General features: G+C 35.7%; 4 protein-coding genes across 6 annotated transcripts; 3 read left to right on the forward strand and 1 right to left on the reverse strand.

The window, feature by feature from the left end:
* Positions 1–3,968, forward strand: LOC131631512 (pentatricopeptide repeat-containing protein At4g38010-like). 3 transcript variants are annotated; one of them, XM_058902310.1, is made up of 4 exons: positions 1–2,458; positions 2,876–3,101; positions 3,421–3,692; positions 3,819–3,955. In XM_058902310.1, exon 1 carries the CDS (start codon positions 284–286, stop codon positions 2,069–2,071), a length of 1,788 nt encoding a protein of 595 aa, XP_058758293.1. In that variant the 5' UTR covers positions 1–283; the 3' UTR covers positions 2,072–2,458; positions 2,876–3,101; positions 3,421–3,692; positions 3,819–3,955. The 3 variants fall into 3 exon arrangements, with proteins under 3 accessions (XP_058758293.1, XP_058758297.1, XP_058758305.1); XM_058902314.1 differs by having other exon boundaries at positions 3,421–3,561; positions 3,819–3,941; XM_058902322.1 differs by lacking the exon at positions 3,421–3,692 and having other exon boundaries at positions 3,819–3,968.
* Positions 3,969–4,119: 151 nt separating this feature from the next.
* Positions 4,120–5,107, reverse strand: LOC131631541 (F-box protein At2g35280-like). Its single transcript, XM_058902339.1, has one exon. The coding sequence runs from the start codon at positions 5,014–5,016 to the stop codon at positions 4,255–4,257; it is 762 nt and encodes a 253-aa protein (XP_058758322.1). The 5' UTR covers positions 5,017–5,107; the 3' UTR covers positions 4,120–4,254.
* A 455-nt stretch (positions 5,108–5,562) lies between these two features.
* LOC131631532 (uncharacterized) lies at positions 5,563–10,007 on the forward strand. The gene is made up of 8 exons (XM_058902332.1): positions 5,563–5,756; positions 5,838–5,984; positions 6,074–6,186; positions 6,382–6,474; positions 6,698–6,800; positions 6,887–6,961; positions 9,326–9,421; positions 9,661–10,007. Exons 1-8 carry the CDS (start codon positions 5,673–5,675, stop codon positions 9,718–9,720), a joined length of 771 nt encoding a protein of 256 aa, XP_058758315.1. The 5' UTR covers positions 5,563–5,672; the 3' UTR covers positions 9,721–10,007.
* A 5,881-nt stretch (positions 10,008–15,888) lies between these two features.
* LOC131631550 (probable protein phosphatase 2C 40) lies at positions 15,889–18,618 on the forward strand. The gene is made up of 4 exons (XM_058902349.1): positions 15,889–16,164; positions 16,528–17,622; positions 17,781–18,045; positions 18,137–18,618. Exons 1-4 carry the CDS (start codon positions 15,910–15,912, stop codon positions 18,262–18,264), a joined length of 1,743 nt encoding a protein of 580 aa, XP_058758332.1. The 5' UTR covers positions 15,889–15,909; the 3' UTR covers positions 18,265–18,618.
* Positions 18,619–19,005: the final 387 nt, after the last annotated feature.

The following is a 19,005-nucleotide window of genomic DNA, read 5'->3' on the forward strand; positions in this document are numbered from 1 at the left end:
TGTTGCAATGCATAAGCGACCTAGCAGCCACCATTGTAATCCAAACACGCCGGTTGTTATTGTGATTTTTCATTTCTTCTTAGCCACCCTTCTTCCATCATTGTAGCAGGCGCGCGGCAGTTACACGCGCTGCGCCGAGCATCTCCGTAGAAGCCAGCGGCCGTCCCCTCCGTGCGGCCCCGATCCCCACACAATCGGCCGCGATTAACTGTCTAATTTTGAAATGCAGTAGATGGTATACATTTGACCTGTTCAGTTAAATTTCAAGAATTTAGCTACTGACATGAATAAGGGTAAACATTCTCTGAAATGGGTTCTCTTGGATTTAATAGAGAGGTGCAACGATTTGAGATCCTTCAAGCAAATCCATGCACAGCTCTTGACTTCTACCCTTGTCACCAACGACTTGGTTGTCCCCAAAGTGGCAAACTTTTTCGGGAAACATGTCACTGATATTCATTACCCTTGCAATTTCTTGAAGCAATTTGATTGGAGCTTGAGCTCTTTCCCTTGCAATTTGATAATTTCTGGCTATGGTTCTGGTCGCTTACCTTGGGCTGCAATCCTAGTTTATAGATGGTGTTTCCGTAATGGGTTTGTGCCTGATGTGTATACTGTCCCGGCAATTTTGAAATCATGTGCTAAGTTTTCTGGTATTGCGGAGGTTAGACAGTTTCATACGTTGGCTGTTAAGTCTGGCCTGTGGTGTGATCTTTTTGTGCAAAACTCTCTTGTTCATGTTTATAGTATTTGTGGGGATAATGTAGATGCTGGTAAGGTGTTTGATGTTATGCTTGTGAGAGATGTGGTCTCTTGGACTGGTTTGATATCTGGGTATGTGAAGGCTGGGTTGTTTAATGATGCGGTTGAATTGTTTTTAAGAATGGATGTGGTGCCTAATGTAGCAACGTTTGTTAGCATTTTTGGGGCATGTGGGAAATTGGGTTGGTTGAAATTGGGGAAGAGGGTTCATGGGTTGGTTTGTAAATATCCGCATGGAAAGGAGTTGGTGGTGAGGAATACTGTGATAGATATGTATATGAAGTGCGAGTCTGTCTCTGATGCAAAACAGTTGTTTGATGAGATCCTTGAAAAGGACATTGTTTCTTGGACTATTATGCTAAGTGGATTGGTGCAATGCCAGTGTCCACAGGAGTCACTTGATTTGTTCGGTGAAATGCGGGATTCTGGTTTTGAGCCTGATGGGGTTATACTAACCAGTGTGCTTTCTGCTTGTGCTAGTCTTGGGCTTCTTGATTATGGAAAATGGGTTCATGAATACATTGATAGTAGACATATCAAATGGGATGTTTATTTAGGAACATCATTGGTTGACATGTATGCAAAATGTGGTTGTATAGAGATGGCTCAATATGTCTTCAATTTGTTGCCTTCTAAGAATATCCGTACTTGGAATGCCTATATTGGTGGTCTAGCAATAAATGGACATGGAAAAGAAGCACTAAAACAATTTGCATATTTGGTTGAATCCGGTACAAGGCCTAATGAGGTTACATTTCTAGCTGTTTTCACGGCTTGCTGCCATTCTGGCTTGGTTGATGAAGGTCGTAGCTATTTCAATCAGATGATAAGTCCCCCCTACAATATTTCTCCCTTGTTAGAACACTATGGATGTATGGTTGATTTGCTCTGCAGGGCTGAATTGATGGGGGAAGCTATGGAGTTGATAAAGAAAATGCCCATGCCACCAGATGTGCAGATCCTAGGTGCTCTTTTGAGCGCCTCCAATACATATGGAAATGTCAAATTAACCCCAACAATGTTGAAGTCACTTCCAAAATTTAAATGCCAAGAGAGTGGTGTGTACGTGCTTCTGTCTAATCTATATGCAACTGACAAGAAATGGGCGGAAGTAAGGAATATTAGGAGGATGATGAAGGAGAAAGGAATATCCAAGGCTCCAGGTTCTAGCCTTATAAGGGTGGATGGTAAGAGTCATAAATTTTTAGTTGGAGATAACAGCCATCCTCAAAGTAAGGATATTCACATTCTATTAAACAACCTTGCCAATCAAACCTATCTTGAGGGTCCTATTGATACCCTCTCTTGATCAAACAACCGCATCGAGATGAGAGTAGCTATTGTTCCTCATAAAAAAAGATGTTTGGTTTAAACTGCAGCTATGGAACGCGTCAATTCATCAACAATGTGGTCATTATAGCAAAGGTTCATATGAACATCAGATAGTGTTGGTCTTATTGGTATACAACTTTGGAGAGCAATTTATGTATAGAATCAATTGTCTCAGGAGATGTTCCCAAAATTATTTTAGGATATCTTGCTGGAGCTCGGGCATGCTAAATATTTACCAACGACATTTTATTCTGTTAAATCCAGCACATATTGAACCGAAATGTGGGAGGCAAGGATACATGTGTTATAGAGTGCTAACGTGAAGAAACAAATTCTACAATTGGGTCATTATATTGCTGAAATGGTAAGCTCCACTCAAAAGTCAGAATTATCTTGATAAAAACTCCTTAAATTATAGGATATATATTAACTTATTATAAGATTAAATCTGACAATTACAATTTAATCATGTGGAACATCTTATGTTTTAATGATAAAGTGTCTATTTGTAAGATTGATGAAAACCAGAAATGCTAGATTTTTCAGCTCCATATGAAGTTCCTCTCGCCTTCATCAAAAACCTTTTTGGAATTCTTTTATCTAAGTACACTGTTGCTTCATGCCTTGTTTGTTTATTTTGTGGTTTTGCAATGTAATATCAACTATGGGGTTGTTTATTCATTAATATTTCAAACTTTGAATCCAAACTTGCTTATTTTGTGGCTTTTTAAACTGGATTTTATTTACTTCTGATAGCTGTTGATTCTGATATGTTATATAGGTTTCAAGATATTGGATGAAGAGGCCTATGCAATGCAATATGCAGCTCTTCCATCAACAGACTCATAACCATGCAATGCATTGACCATAATATGCAGCTCTTCCACCAACAGACTCATAACCGCAAAGAACCATGCCTCTATGCCTCTGTTCTGATAAACATTGACCATATACGAGATGATTGTCAAAATTCCATTTTCCTCGTCCATGGTTTCGTCTGAGCACAGGTCTGTAATGATATTATTTTGTTTGATAGTTTTCTTAACTGATGTTTATAGCACGAGTTCAGTTATTTGCTTTCTGTTTTGTTCATTTTCTTCACGATTATATGAATTAATTAGTGACTAGTAAACCTCAACAACTTTTTGGGAACAATATATTTGGATTGAAATAGCTGCTATAGCAGCAGCATGCCATGTTTTGCTCGAACATTGTTGATATCCACTGCTTATTGTCTCACTCAAAAAAGAAAGGACCAACATCAAATTCAATTGATTATCAACTTATGAGGCCATCCTGCTCTTTTTTGTGGCATGTGATTGATAGGAACCACGTGACTAGTAGTGAAGCTAACTTACCTCTCATGCATCATAACAATCATGGGCCAAAGATATGGAGAGCATATTCTAGAAGGGACAAAAAAGGGAATTGAGGGGAAATGAGGACTGATTCTGTTAGAAAGTTGAGGTGAGCGAATGATTGTAATGGTTTCACATTATAAGGAATAGAAGAGAGGATTACCTTATAAGAATTAAGTTAGATATGAATAGGAGGCTTTAGCCACCTATATAGGAGATTGGCTCTGTGTCAGATTCAAGGTCATTTCTCTTTCTGGATTTCCATTTTTATCATCTCTGTTCTGTGTTTGTTTTTACTTTGGGTTACTAACAGTGATTTACTCTCCCATTGCGTTTTTACCTAAAATTGTTTGGTTTTCTGCTCAGGTAATCGCTTGTGGCTAAAGATGAAAATTGAAGTCAAGCAATGTTAGGTGCGGTGATAATCTTTGTCTTGAAGGTTTAGTATTACTACTATTACCGGAGATATTTCTGTTTCATGAACTTCACTAATTTCTTTAATAAATTCTGAAACTTTTGTTTTTCTCATCTTAGCATTAAGAGAGAATGAGTTACAATCAAATCTAAAACAGAGGAAGAAATAACAACTTAAACCAACAATAATAACTATAACTTGAATTTTCGAGTTTGTACAATGTATGATCGATCATTGTGGAAGAATCTAAAATAGAGCAAGAAAAAATAACTTGAAACAAAAATATTTAACTAAGCTTGAACTAATCTTTTTTGAGTTTGTACATGATTTTTTGAAGTTTCCTATTCTTATGCTAACTTGTTCTCGTATCCTATATTCTTTTTATAATCAGATGCGAAATATGTTGGCAAATAAACCTAATTCATGATTCCCGTCGCAATATTTGCATGAAAAACCTACACCGTCATTATCAACTTCATCAGCAGACCATGTTGAATGTCTCTTCAACTTCTCTGTTCCACCACATGTGTCAGAACAGCAACACGAAGACAGATTTTGAACCACCACATGATTTTTCAACCACATGCTTTTAATAAAAGACTTCACCCTCTTTCTACATCTTGCAACCATACGATTGCACGTGGAATTTTTCAATTCACCAAAGAGATCAAAACCAAGTTCTCTTCCTCCTTCATCATCTTCACAATTAGCCATCAAAAGCATAGAATAAACATATTTAGCTTCAAGATGACCCTCTAATGCAGCCTTTTTCAATTTCTCAAAACCTAAATCCACCATTGAAGTACTAAAATATTGCACCATTCCTTCACGATAAAGAATCTCCAAATTATCATTCTCTCTACAACGTCTCAAGAAAGAGGTTTCTTTTTCATCCGTGAACCATGGAAGTGGAATCAAAGCAAAGTTTTCCATAGATGCATGTTGATAAACGTAACCATCCTCAGAAGCATCAAGAAAATCTTTGCAAGTTAATTTCATTTGGCAGAGATCAGCCATTGATTGTGATGCAACCTTTCCAACAATCTCCACCAATAATTCTTTTGGAAGAGTTTTTACGATATTGATGGGAGAAGCATTGTTTTTCTTCTTCAGTTTATTAATTTCCTTCTTCGCTCTTAACAAAGCCATTTCATTAAACCTTGTATTTGGTTCTTTCTCTGATATAAAAACGAAAGGACCAACTTCAATTTATAGGGCTGATTAATAAGACTCCCGAATTAAATAAGATATAATTTGATTTTTTTTTAATGGTTACCTATTTTTGTGGTTCGAATCCCAACTGGTGTAATGTTTCAAAATTAAATTAGTAAAACAATTTTATACCTTGTTTGTTTGAGGTACATTGATTTTATACTTTGTTTGTTGGAGAGGAATAAAGAAAAAAATAATGATGATCAAAGTGTAGGTATATTTGAAAAATTACTTAGTATAAAATTTTTTGAAAAATTAATTAGTTTCTATTTTCTCCGACAAATTTCTCATGATAATAATGGAAAAAAGAGCCCAATTCCATTAAATATACTATTATTATTAATTATTATTACGATACATTAGTTTATTTATTAAATAATATTTTAAGTAATTTAAAAAAAAATCTAAACTTTTAAACTAATTTGCATTATTTATGTAAAAAGTGAATTGATGGCGGTTGGACAGAGTCAAATGAAAAAGTAGCCGCCAACGCGTCAAAATGGGTTTGTGACTTTATGTTAGGCCTTTGTTTGGATTTTTCTAAACCCACATTAACTGATTCTGGAATTCGGTAGTAGGGTGGTGGAGTGAAGATGGATAATAGTCCCACAAAGCTGGATTACCATCATGACATGTGGAAGCTCCAATCTACTGCCACACTTGTTTCTCACTTCAAGGTAATATTTTTATTTATTTAATTATTATAATTATTTTTGAATTTTTGTTTTCGGTTTTTAACTTTGAGAAAATATGAAAAGGGAGATGATGGGAGGCATGTTTTGATATTGGATCGGACTATTTTCTATCCTCAAGGTGGTGGTCAACCGGCGGACACTGGATTTATACGCATTCATGGCTTAGATATCAAGTTTTTGGTTCATGATGTTCGATCAAAAGATGGAACTGTATGTTTCTTTGTTTATTATTTTTAATTTACGTTGTTTGTTGTTAAATTCTGTCTGCTGTTTTTTATTGTTACTTTAATTTTGTGTAGGTTTTACATTACGGCGTCTTTGAGGGTTTTGGAGAGGAGTTTGATACCATACTCGAGAAAGGGAAGGAGGTTTCTCTATTTGTTGACGAGCATAGACGGAAATTGAATTCTAGGTAGACAATTTTGTAATTGAATTCGAAAATTTGTAACTTTGAAGCACCAGACACGTGACACTTATAAAAAAAGATATGTCTGTGTGACACATACACTGACACTTATATTTTTCAAATTATTCCTGAGGTTTGTGCTTGATAGATTTGTATTTCCGCTACTATGAATCTCATTTTTTTTTCTTGTTTATTGTCTAGGTTGCATTCAGCAGGACATTTGCTTGATATTTGTTTGCCAAAAATTGGATTAGGCCATTTAGAGCCTGGAAAAGCTTACCATTTTTCTGATGGGTATACTATACTATTTACAACCTTTTTATCCCTTTAATGTGTACTTAATGTACCAGCTATGATAAATGATAAAATAACCTGAAACGAGTTGTACTTGTATCTGTCACATCATTGGTAAATGATAAAATAACCTGAAACGAGTTGTACTTGTATCTGTCACATCATTGGTATATGTTACTCAACGATTACAAACTTTACTTTCGACTTGCAATTTTGTTAACAGGCCTTGGGTTGAATATAAAGGTGTAATTCCACAAAATGAAATGCAGAATAAGCAAAAGGAACTGGAGCTAGAAGCTAATGCTTTAATTTCCATGGGTGGGAAAGTAAGTTAAGGTGTTCATGATTTGGCTTTTATATTTGGCAGTTCCACCTTGCTTCTTGTTCTGAAAATCTTCTCCTTGCCATGTAGGTTTCTGTTGATATATTGCCATATGATGAAGCTGCTACGCTTTGTGGTGGTATTCTTCCTGATTATGTTTCTAAGGTTAGTCTATAAAGGAAATATACCATGCTACTAATAATTCTTGTGTTCTTCAACTTAAACTACTTGCTGGTTTTTTATATAAACTGTGGTGCCTGTGAGTATCTTGTCGAATAAGATTCCTACTAGATTCTCGGCTGCAAAATATTCCGCTTCCTTATTGTTAAGAGTCACTCATCGGACAATCCTCACCTTACAAACTAGTTTTGTTGGGTTGAGCTAGGTCCAACCACATTAGAGAATTGGGGTAGTGCTTTTGTAAAAAAGATGGTGGAAATTAAACTTAGGTGGTTTGAACACTAAGAGAGAGGACCTATAGATTTTGTAATAAGAAGAGTAGATGAGATATAGGGTAGTCAAATTATTAGAGGTAGGGAAAGATCTAGTAAAACTAGAGGAGAAACCAATAAAGCACGAACATGATACAAGTATCGTATACGATATGTATCCGATACGGAGATACGTCACTAATTGATTAATACAAGATACGATACTTTTAGATACACATAAAAATTATGATTAAACATTTAGTTAAATCATAGTTTAACAAAACCAAATTCTTAAAACAATCTTTAACATTACTAGATTGCTGAAAAATATTAAATCTAAGATATTGGAATTGTATCAATGTCGTCACCTTCCAAATTTGGTTCTTCAAGATCTGTAGAAGAAGAAAGGAACCTTGCAAAGAAAGAAACATTGCAAATTATCATTTTGAGTTAAAAACTTTCAATTCTAAATAATATTAAAAAAATGTAAAAATGAAGTAATAATTAATATGAATTAAATTTCAAATATTAGTATTCATACGAAATTATGGGAAATAAAATCAATTTTGGAAAATGGTTACCATTTGCGAAGAATTAATTAGGATATTAAAAGAGAATGACTAGAAATGAATGGTTATTAAAAAGGGGGGAATGAGATCCATGGAGTATTGGAGGCAGATTGCCGTAGTATCAGATTTTTAATTTATTTTTTTGAATAAATAAATTCGAATACTCCTTTGATACGTATCGATGCTGTATCAGAGTATATCGGTGTATCGAATACTATTCGGCAGAAATTGTGATGTATTCGTGCTTCATTTAGAGAAACTAATAAGAGAGATTTAGAGATTAATGAGTTGGATACTTGGATAGAAACATGATGTAACTTCTGCCATCATTTGATGGAAACTCCTTACAAGCTTTCATGATAAAGTTTGGCTGTTGTTATTGTTATCCTGAAACTTTTTTATAAAGATGGAAACTCTCACCCCAGCTGTTGTGATCAAATCAATTCAAGCCAAACATCAGTATTAATAAAGGAAACAAATCATCTTTATGCTTTCCTAGTTTTGTGTTTGTTTGTTTATGTCAATAAGTACTCAGCAGTATCTCTGTCTGATTGATATCGGTATGTGCATGTATTTACTGGAATATAACCAACCCAACAGTGTCAATCTAAGGCAACTATATCATGTTTTCTTTTCTCATCTATGCTCTTTTATAAAAGAAGCCTGACCGACCCTTGCTCTAGTTTCCACTCCAAGAAGTCTCGGTCTAACATTGTTTGCCTACCTCTACTTAAATATACCTAACAAAAGTTTCCCACATGAGGCGCTTCCCATGATATTTCCTACTAATTGTTGGCCTCACCTCTACTATTTTGATACCTAACAAAAATTACACGAGTCATGTTTTCATAATTGGTTCCCACTAACTTTATGCTCTCACCTCCATTTAACAAAACCTGCACATATAAGGCCTTCTCCCATGATTTATTTTTTCAATCTGAGGCCTCACATAGCCTTAGGTGTGGTCTTTACCTTGGACTGATCCTTTAAAGAGACAAAGAACTATGAAATATATAGCACCCATGTCAATCAGTGTATTTATCTGCTGTTCTTAATCATAAACTATGAAAAAGCTAGTGGGAAGCATTTTTAGAATATCATTCTTATTGTACTTTTCTGGGATCTTTATTCCCATATTATATACATTCCATGCTTATACGTCTATCAGAAGTTAAATGATGGAGAAATAATATAAAAAGCCTTTTAAGCTTTTGGGAGTTTCCATTTATGGAATGCCGCCAGTTTCAATAGCTAAATGGTTGCCAGTTCAAACTTTTCCACCCCCTTATAAAAAAGAAGGTTCAACTACAGGTAGATCTGTTTAGTATTCAGTGTCCACACTTCATTCCCAAAGGGCTCTTGCATGAGTTGGCGTGCTACAGATATAAATTACTATAGATCAAGTTAAAATACATTAGTTTAAGTTTTTGTTGGTTTATAACAACTTAAACAATTTTTAAATTTCATTGCCAGAATCAGAGTCTGTTTTGCTGTTTAGTATATCTAGTTTTATGTATGAACTCACACAGGAAAGCACGCCTCGCATTGTGCGGATAGGAGATAATCCAGGTTGTCCTTGCGGTGGTACCCATGTTGTAGATATTTCAGACATTACGAAAATTAAGGTGTGTAATCCATTTACTTCATACACTACTCAACAAAAAGGTTGATTTGATGATCATTTACTCTTACCAATTAGTCAATCATATCTTTTATCATGTTTTATATCTAACATAAAGCTGTTGGAATGAAACCTTTATAGTTAAGAGACTTATGATTTGATCTATTCTTAAAAAGATGTTTTTTCTTTGGTTGCTAATCTATATAACACTTCTACATAATAGTTATATGTGTATTTGATCAGGTTTCTCAAATTCGGTCGAAGAAGGGATTAACAAAAGTATCTTACAATATTGAACCTTAGTTAAATGGACGCCTCTTCTGTCAATGAACTGTTGTTTGAGATTCATGGCAATCACTACTCTTGGATAAGCTATTTTGGTCTCTTATGAACAACTATATTATATCTATTTATGGTTTCCATGCTACCACAAAACAGTGGCAGTTATATCTCATCAATGAACTTAGTAAGGTTTGTATGGATAGAGTTTGAAAAGAACAATTATGCAATATCTTTAGTGGGTGATGACAGTTACACTCGCACATATACAGCATATTCTCTCGCAGTCATATTATAATCCTCATTCCAAATTCTGGTTTCTCCTTTGGATTTGGAATCAAACTTAATAACCACCCTTTCCTTTTGCTTCAGGCTCAAGCATCTTGACCGGTTTAGGTAACGAATTTTTCATTCAGCATTTCTCACATGTCATGATCACAATGATTTTGATTTTGATCTCTGTGTCCCCATCCTCACATTGAGTGGATGGTAGTGATGAGTTTGGCACCTTGTCCTCTAAACTTTTTCTTCTTCTTTGCTTTGGCTACATAAAAACGAGGCGAAACTTAAGTTTACAACAAACTAGTCCATGTACATCAGCATATTCATATTTGGTTGGTGGTGTTTATAGTATTTTTAGCAAAAGAAACTTTTATGTAGAAAACGGGGTACAAAGTAACTCAATAAACAGGGGGAACCTAACGTTGAGGTTAGGCCGTTCAAATTCTTCCGTGCAGCATCTAAACACAACATATGTTGGGCAATAATTCAACATAATGGGCATCCTATCCGATTCCATAACATAAAGTAACGTAATGTTTCACCCAATTTTATGTTGTTTTCATCATTGAAAAAAACAAGAACTTAAGAAACTAGACTCTGACTTGAAAGTGGAAAAGTCAAATATGACTATTTCTAATAATAAAATTATGTAGAAAATCCTTACAGCATGGGTCATCCAGTTTGGTCATCAAGTTCCACAACATCATGATACATATGATACAATCTCTTAGAACTCAAACCATCTTTAATTTATGTTGACAACACACATCTCAACTTGCTTTTCGCCCATGCTCAGTGTCCTTTCACAAGAAAGTGGATGTCTTTACTCAATTATTAAGTAACCAGACATTCTTATGTGTAATTTTGGAACACTTATAAGTTGTAGAAAACAAAAAGTAAATAAAAAATATAGTATAAAAAGAATTATACGTTGGTGAGTGACTTTTGATTTCAAATAACACAACTATTAACAACAATATTAATTTCAATGGAAGTGTTATGGGTCTTCAGTAAAGTCAATGACAAAAGGTCTAAGAGCGAACTCCAAGTAGAAAGACGCACGAAATGAAAGACGCACGAAATAGAAAAACATTTACTCTGATTAGAAGTAGACAATTTCACCTTTTAACATATGAATCATCATTTAATTCAGTTAATGATTGTTTGCACAACACGTTACATCACACATGAACAATTTCAATTATTTGATATATAAGGAGAAATCGTACACATTTTAGGTATTTAAATTCATTTTCACTCTAATATTATTTCTCATTCTTTCAGTGACTTGGATGTTAAATTGCTAATCTTGCATGTTCGTCCCGCTCTGTCGGATTAAAGTATTGCTCTATGACACAACTCTACCACCTCATATTCTATTTCTAGTTTTCAATCGAACAATGTAACATATATGGGTATCAATTGTTGATGTTTGCTAGTTTTCACGAAAAATCATTGTTTCTTCACTAAAGATCCATATCATTGATTTTCTTTTTTGAAAATTCATCTCCTCCCTAGACAGGTCTATTATCAAACTCATCGAGTACAATGACATTCAAAATTACTCGATCTATCGCCCAATGAAACTCATTTCTCCTATAGAAAACTCAAAATTGAAGAAACCTCAAAATTGAAGAGAGCATGCAATACGTTATACTAAGGGACATACTATAGGGGAGGCGACCTTAGGTAACCAAGCCTCCACACCACAACTGGTCCTCGTTGGCACAGTTGCTCCACGGAAAAGACCTCTAGATCACCCACTTGCAACTGGCACCGAGGACAAATGACTCCTCCGTTGATTCTAAAGGAAATAGTGATAGCCATACTCTCTCTGAAGGTCACCATCTTCATCATACACCTACACGCTATTCACGAAGAAGGGAAAGATATGGCACAGACGCTCTAACTCTAAAGGGAAATAAAAAACCATTGTCTTTCAGCGTCTTCGAAAGTAAAATCTTGAGGTCTCTGAAGAAACATATAAACCTGTAAAATTATGACATAATCGAAGATCTGAAATAAAACATGTTGAACATGTAGATAACATATTACTGTCATGTTTAATGGGCAGTGAAGTGCGAGCTCTTGCACAAGCCCTGACGGGAGATGTGATGATGTGGTTCAAAATCCTTTTAGGCAGAAGTATGAATTTGTGAAAGGAAGTGTATGACTCCATTGTCCAACTTACCTTCAAATTGCGGTAACCCATAACCAGGTATGTACTCAACAGGGTCACGCCAAGAAAGAAGGAAACATTGCGTGAGTACATTGATCAATTAGCGAAAATGTAAGTGGAAGTGGCAATAGGGGACATGAATGGCATGTTAAAATGTTGGATGTTCAAGAAGTGAATGAGCTGAATTGTTTGTTCTGAGAAATGCCGGGGCTTGAAGGAGTCTGTAACTTAAGTGATTTGTTGAATAGAGCACAACCCTATATCAATTACGAATAATAATTCATAGGTGAAGAGGGATAAATGGGCTAGAAAGTAGGGAACTCCATATATGCTCGGGCTTTAGGAAGAGACAATTGCCACAAATAAGCTGAGGACCTCGATTTTCAATTTAGGTTCTCTGCCTACACTCATTTTTACACTTTGAGGGAAAAGTATGGTGAGAGTGTGCTAACATTGAATTTAAGGAAGCAGAGATCAAGAACCATTATTTGGTAAGTAACCGTTTAGTACAGATAAGTTCAAATATTTCCATTTTCATGGAAGACACAGTCACAATACTAATGAGTGCATGCATATAATGGATACAATAGAAGAGAAAATTAAAAGCTAGTATACTCGGGAAGGTTTTTGGGAAGGTGGGTAGGAATAAAAGAGAGAGCATAGGGAGCGAGAATAATTTTTAAAGAAGAAACAATCCCCTTGCCAAAAGAAATCCTCCCCTAAGAAAGATATTGAGGATGTGATTAAATTCACAAAAATAGACACAAGTAACGAATAAGAGATAGAGCTGAAAAGAAAGCACAAGTACATCACATTAATCACTGGTAGTCTTCCAAGAGCAAAGAAACCCTTTAAGAAAACCATAAAAAGGAGAATCATTGATGTGATACATGCAAGCAAAAAAGAGCGAACAACTTTGATCGGGCAGATAAAAAGACATATCCTTTGACATGTATTGGCAAAGAGAAAATAAGGGTAATGCAACCGATGTCGATGCAGAGCATCCCATAGAATCAGATCCCCCAAAGTTTTACTTAAGCATTTAGGCCCGATTAATAGTTGAATCGTCATCATGAAACGCCTGAAACTCATGGCTAACGACCAAACACCCCAAATTGACGCGTGGGGACGGGATCAAAGCATCTTCCACTACAAATAAGTCAAGAGAAAGCCCCAAAATCTAAGCCATTGCAACGACAGGGACACCAATAATTATTGCCAGTAGGGGGACGATCTGACGGGTCCTATTCATTTGTTGCATTATTTTGTAACATTTTATCACATCTGCATGCCAAGAGTGGACTGGTTAAAAAGTAAGCCACCAAAGCAACATTTAAGAAAAAGGGGATTACCCGTGACCAAAAATAATCCGCCTATCCTCTTTCAAGTTGGTGTCCACTTCTTCTAGTTCTTCGACACAACTTTAGAAGGGGTAACCTCATCGACAAAACTCAAATCCATGAAGAAAGACATCAATTGCCTCTTCAGATAAATATCTTCTTTAGACAAATCATTCATCTTATAGACGTGTATATCAGAGTCTGTAAAAAATGGTTCTGACGCCAAAACTTGCAGAATTGATCTGAACATTGATAAGGTGGCCCGGGTTCTATGATACACAAGTTAGCATGAGCCATCTTGATGGGAAGAGTAACCGATTAGCAATTCTCCTTAAAATTCTTCACACTCTCTGAGTAAACGTCAAACATCTAGGTACATTGTCTGAAAGATATCAGTCCTCGACTTCGCGCTAAATTGGAAGAGCTGCGTTGAGCTTTAAAGAGATGGAAGAAAAGTGTCATGGTCGGCAATTTCTTCTTGTACTCTCACCAATACTAAAATATTTTGACGTAAGCCCAACTCATTAGATGCAATTTCAAAGGAGTAAATTTAAAGACAAATTTGACATCACTATCAAAGCACATCTATGGTAAGGAGGTTTATCAAAATGCAACACAGAAAGACCGGAAATCCCGTAATCTTTTTACCATAAAACCTTAATGAGGAAAGCAAGAATATAAGAGAAGATGACATGGGTATTACCTTGAATAAATAAATTTGATGGCCAACGCGTTGCAGATTCGAAGAAAAAGACCGACACGAGTATATCAGATACCAAAAGCAATGTATAAAGAATGGCCGCAAGAGAAGATGTTGCAGGCGAGATATGAGAAGAGTTCAAAAGGCATGTTCACAGTACATTGGAAAGCACGAACCACACCATTCCATTGGGAAGCGCAGACCATATCATTAAAGGTCAACATGGGTGAACGGTGAGATCCATTACATTGGGAAGCGCGAACCACACAATTAAAGGTTAATATCTTATCCTGAACTACTCAGAGTACTTGTGTATCCAGATATAAATATGATATCATTATCGTAAGACATAGGGAGACGCGTCAAGACTTTGATCAAGAGAAAGACGTTTAATGTATCTGTACCTAATGCTAATGAAGTCCCGTCAAGAATGTTCACTTACTTTTGCTAACACCTGGTCTAAATACGTGCATGGTAAAACCCTCATTCTATTGTATGAACAAAGGCTTGGGGTCAACTGTTCTGCACTATTTGGAAGGGTCATGGAAAAAAACCAAAGAGCAAACTCCAAGTAAAAAAGACCAACGAAAAGGTAGACCTCCACTCTGTCCAGAAGCAGAACATTGCTCCCTCCAACACATTCTTCGTCGTCCAATTCAATCAAACGACTGTTCGTACAGCTCTCCGCATCACGCGATCGATTTCAACTGCTCTTGATATATAAGGAGAAAAAACCCCATTTGAGATATTCAAATCCATTCTTAGATTCACATTACATACCATTCTCTCGTTAATTTGGGCGGTGGAGAGTTAAACTTGCATGTCTATCCCGCTCTTTCACATCGAAAATATTACTTCATATTATATTATATTATATTATGTATGAATTTGAAAACAATTATAATAAGAAATATATTATATACAAAATTACAAGTTTTAAGAAAAAACCATGACAATCAACCATAATATTACAGGATGAGTTATAAAAATATGAGTGTTTAAAGTTCACAAGAATAAATTCTATTTTCTATTAATATAATTTTCAATCTAATCAATTTTGTGTATATGAATTATACAAACCTAAGGTGTTTATAGTATTTTTTATTTTTGTATATAATCCTAAAGATTGCGCAATAAGGGACATCGCATTATATTTATAACTCTAAAACTTTAAAAATTCAAATTGAGCTCAAAACTCGACAAATTACTGAAGGGATGGACTTGAGAACCAAACCAACCTTATGAACCGTCGCAAATGCCATCATTTTGCAAGAGCACCTCCACGGCCACAACTACGCCGCTTGTCGGAATAATCAACCGTACTAAAAGATGTTTTTTCCTTTTTTTTCTCCCTTGAACTTTAAGCAAAATTAGAACAAAGAACTTTTATTTTTTACTCAACTCATTTCCAATTTGTGTGTTTCAAAAATAAGAAGTACAAAAGAAAAAGAAAAAACATGAGGCAACATTGTTAGCCAAAATTAGTAATTAGAAAGCGAGAGATAACAAGAGAAGACATAGATAAAACACAAAGGAAGAAGTGGCCAAGTGGGTGTGAAGCTGAAAATAGGAAAAAGTTTTCTTGGATGTTGATTGTTAAAAATTTAGTAGGTAACTAACGTGTAGAAATGAAACTCAAAGAAACCGAGTGATTCTTTTTGTAAATAACAAAGACGACAAAATAGAGAACTACTAAATCTAACTTCAAGTCTATGCCCCTCTTGTGTTTCAATGTTGACACATATTCTCCACTTCTTGGTTCACACGACCAAAACATTTTTTCTCTATGCTCTCTTCACCTTTGTGATTTGCTAAGTCACACTCCCACTCTCTCTCCCTTTCTATATAAACTCACAATTTCTCTTCTCTCTTTCTGTATAGCTTGCCACATTCTGAATTCAACAATTCTTTTATCCTACTTTGTCTTCACTTCATCATCATCATCTCATCTTAGGCTAATAACTGAGGTAAGTGTTTGTTCTTTCCTTTTCTTTTAATCTTTTGTGCTATCACCATGATTTGGACTATCATTGTTTGCCTTATCTTGTTATGAACTTTCATTCATGTATAATTTGAGACCTTTTACATAATCTGAGCAACTCTATAGCATCGACACCTCTGAAAAAAACCGTGTCTGTGCTGTGTCTGATTTCTGTGTCTGTGTCTGTATCTGTGCTTTATAGCTGAGAAATCTTTGATTCATGTTTTCTATTCTATATGATAAAGTGGCTACTTTTTAGGACATCACAGGGTGTATTTGTGTGTTGTGAAATTATTTTGATATAGTCCTAGTGATGTTGATAGTATTGAGAATGGATTTTTGAATGCAGGAGAGAAACATGCTTAGTCCTGAAGGAGAAATTAAAATAACTTTTGGTTACAAATGCAATAATGATAGAGGTATTTCTAGCGAGATCACCGAAATCCGTAGAACAAGTAGTTTCTCTTGTTTATCTGGTGCAGCCTTAAGTGCAAATGCTACACTAGCCAACACAAACATCTGCAATGGTAAGATAGGTGGAGAGATCCTTCCGAGTTGGGACTCTCCTAATTCGTTTCGTAGAGTACCTTCTTCGCCAAGTCATTCACGGTTGGATAGATTATCGTCTTCCCTCCCAAATAGTCTCTCTTACCTTAGTTGCAGTCCATCAACTGCTAGTGACAGCCTTGAATACGAGTTGAAATCTGCGAGTGATCGTTCCAGTAGCGACGGATTTCTTATTGCCACTGAAGTTCAAGTAGCAGGAGGAGCTGCAGGCGAAGATAGAGTTCAAGCGGTTTGTTCTGAAGAAAATGGCTGGCTCTTTTGCGCAATTTATGACGGGTTTAATGGAAGAGATGCTGCTGATTTTCTAGCAGGTACCCTTTACGACACCATCATATCTTATCTAGATAAGTTAATTTGGGAATTGGAGCCAGGTTCCACCGCAGCTTCCAATCACGCGGATTTGGGTGAATTCTTTCGATATAAGTTGGACGATAGTCTTCATTGTCACGAGGGTCGTTCTCAGTCAAGCACATCGCGCGAGTCTTTTTCGCGTGGAGTACTTGATAGCCTCGAACATGCTCTCAGTCAGGCTGAGAACGATTTCTTATACATGGTTGAGCAGGAAATGGTGGAACGTCCGGATTTAGTTTCGATTGGATCTTGTGTTCTGCTTTTGCTTCTTCATGGTAATGATTTGTATACATTGAATCTTGGAGACAGTAGAGCAGTATTGGCGACATGCAGTAACGATGACAGAATGAGTAAGACTGAAAGACTCGAGACTATACAGCTTACAGATAATCACACCGTCGATAACGAAGCTGAAAAAGCTAGACTCATTGCTGAACATCCTGATGATCCTAAGGTCGTCATAGCAGGAAAAGTGAAAGGTAAATTGAAGGTCACTCGTGCATTCGGAGTTGGCTACTTAAAAAAGGTTTGTACTTTGTATTCTCTTTTACATTTTTCAGTGTATTTCGATAAACAGTTTAACTAATCGTTTCAAGAAGAAATGTGGTTAAAAACAACAGGTCTTAAGATATTTTCATAAACTCTCAAACACTTAGACCCGTGTTTATTATCATTCCGTTGCAGAAAAATCTGAATGATGCTTTGATGGGAATCCTTAGAGTTCGCGACCTTACGAGCCCACCATATGTTTCCACTCAACCATCACTAAATGTCCATAAAATCTCAAACTCCGATCAATTTGTTATAGTAGGGAGCGATGGTTTATTCGACTTTTTCAGCAATGAAGAGGCGGTGACACTTGTTGAGTCTTACATCATAAGCAATCCTTTTGGGGATCCTGCAAAGTTTCTCATAGAGCAACTTGTAGCTAGAGCAGCTGATTCTGCAGGTCAGTTTTTCTCTATCTAATGCTAATTTTAAAGTTTGCACGCACGAATGTACATTGTTATGCGCTGTATTGACGAGTAAATCTCGTGCAGGTTTCAGCATGGAAGAGTTGATGAATGTTCCGGCCGGAAGGAGAAGAAAGTACCATGATGATGTTACTGTAATAGTGATCATGCTTGGGATGAATCAACGGACTTCAAAAGCTTCAACTTGCATCTAAGACAAACTAGGATATGATGCAGTTTTCAATCTCGACCGTTAATATGAGATATGACAGTTTAGATTACACTGCAACAAATTCTGTTTAAATCAGCCTAGACCGTTAATTTGAGATCAGAGTCGAAATCGAAAACTGCGTGACACAGATACTGCACCAAATCCAAATGCATATGAAATTGTCCAAAGATAACTTGTGTGTAAGCTTGTATGTAAATAGCTTTTCAATGAATGCTCTTTAGTAGGATAAATTTATGGTATTGAAAGTGTGTATATATATGCCATTTTACAAAAAACATTTAGTCCTTTATATGTAAAATATATGTATTCATATTTGTACGAGTCTTTTTTTATTTTATTTTATAGTTTCATCTGTCACCTTAAGTTTGAACCATAACTAATAGTTATATGTGTGACATTCCTATTTATTTTTGTTCCTTTTTGGAACCAATTGTTGATGAACCGATGAGGTGAAATCTCAACACAGTGGTGTAGCTCTCTGATACAGTAAGTGTCCATTAGAATTGGACTCTCTTGAACCGTGACATGAACTATATTGTCTCAAAGTGGCAATTGGATCTTTATTTTATTGGGCCTTGCAGACAGCCGAGAACAACTTACATTTCGTTTGTATATAAAAAATAAAACATTTTCTTTATCAATTCAAAGACATTGTCCTATTATGATCTGTATTTTTTGTTTCTTTGTTTCCTCCACTTCACTTCAATGTAATAGTGCTTGTTTG

The sequence above is a fragment of the Vicia villosa genome, linkage group LG1 (genome assembly GCF_029867415.1).
Source record: "Vicia villosa cultivar HV-30 ecotype Madison, WI linkage group LG1, Vvil1.0, whole genome shotgun sequence".
NCBI lineage: Eukaryota > Viridiplantae > Streptophyta > Magnoliopsida > Fabales > Fabaceae > Vicia > Vicia villosa.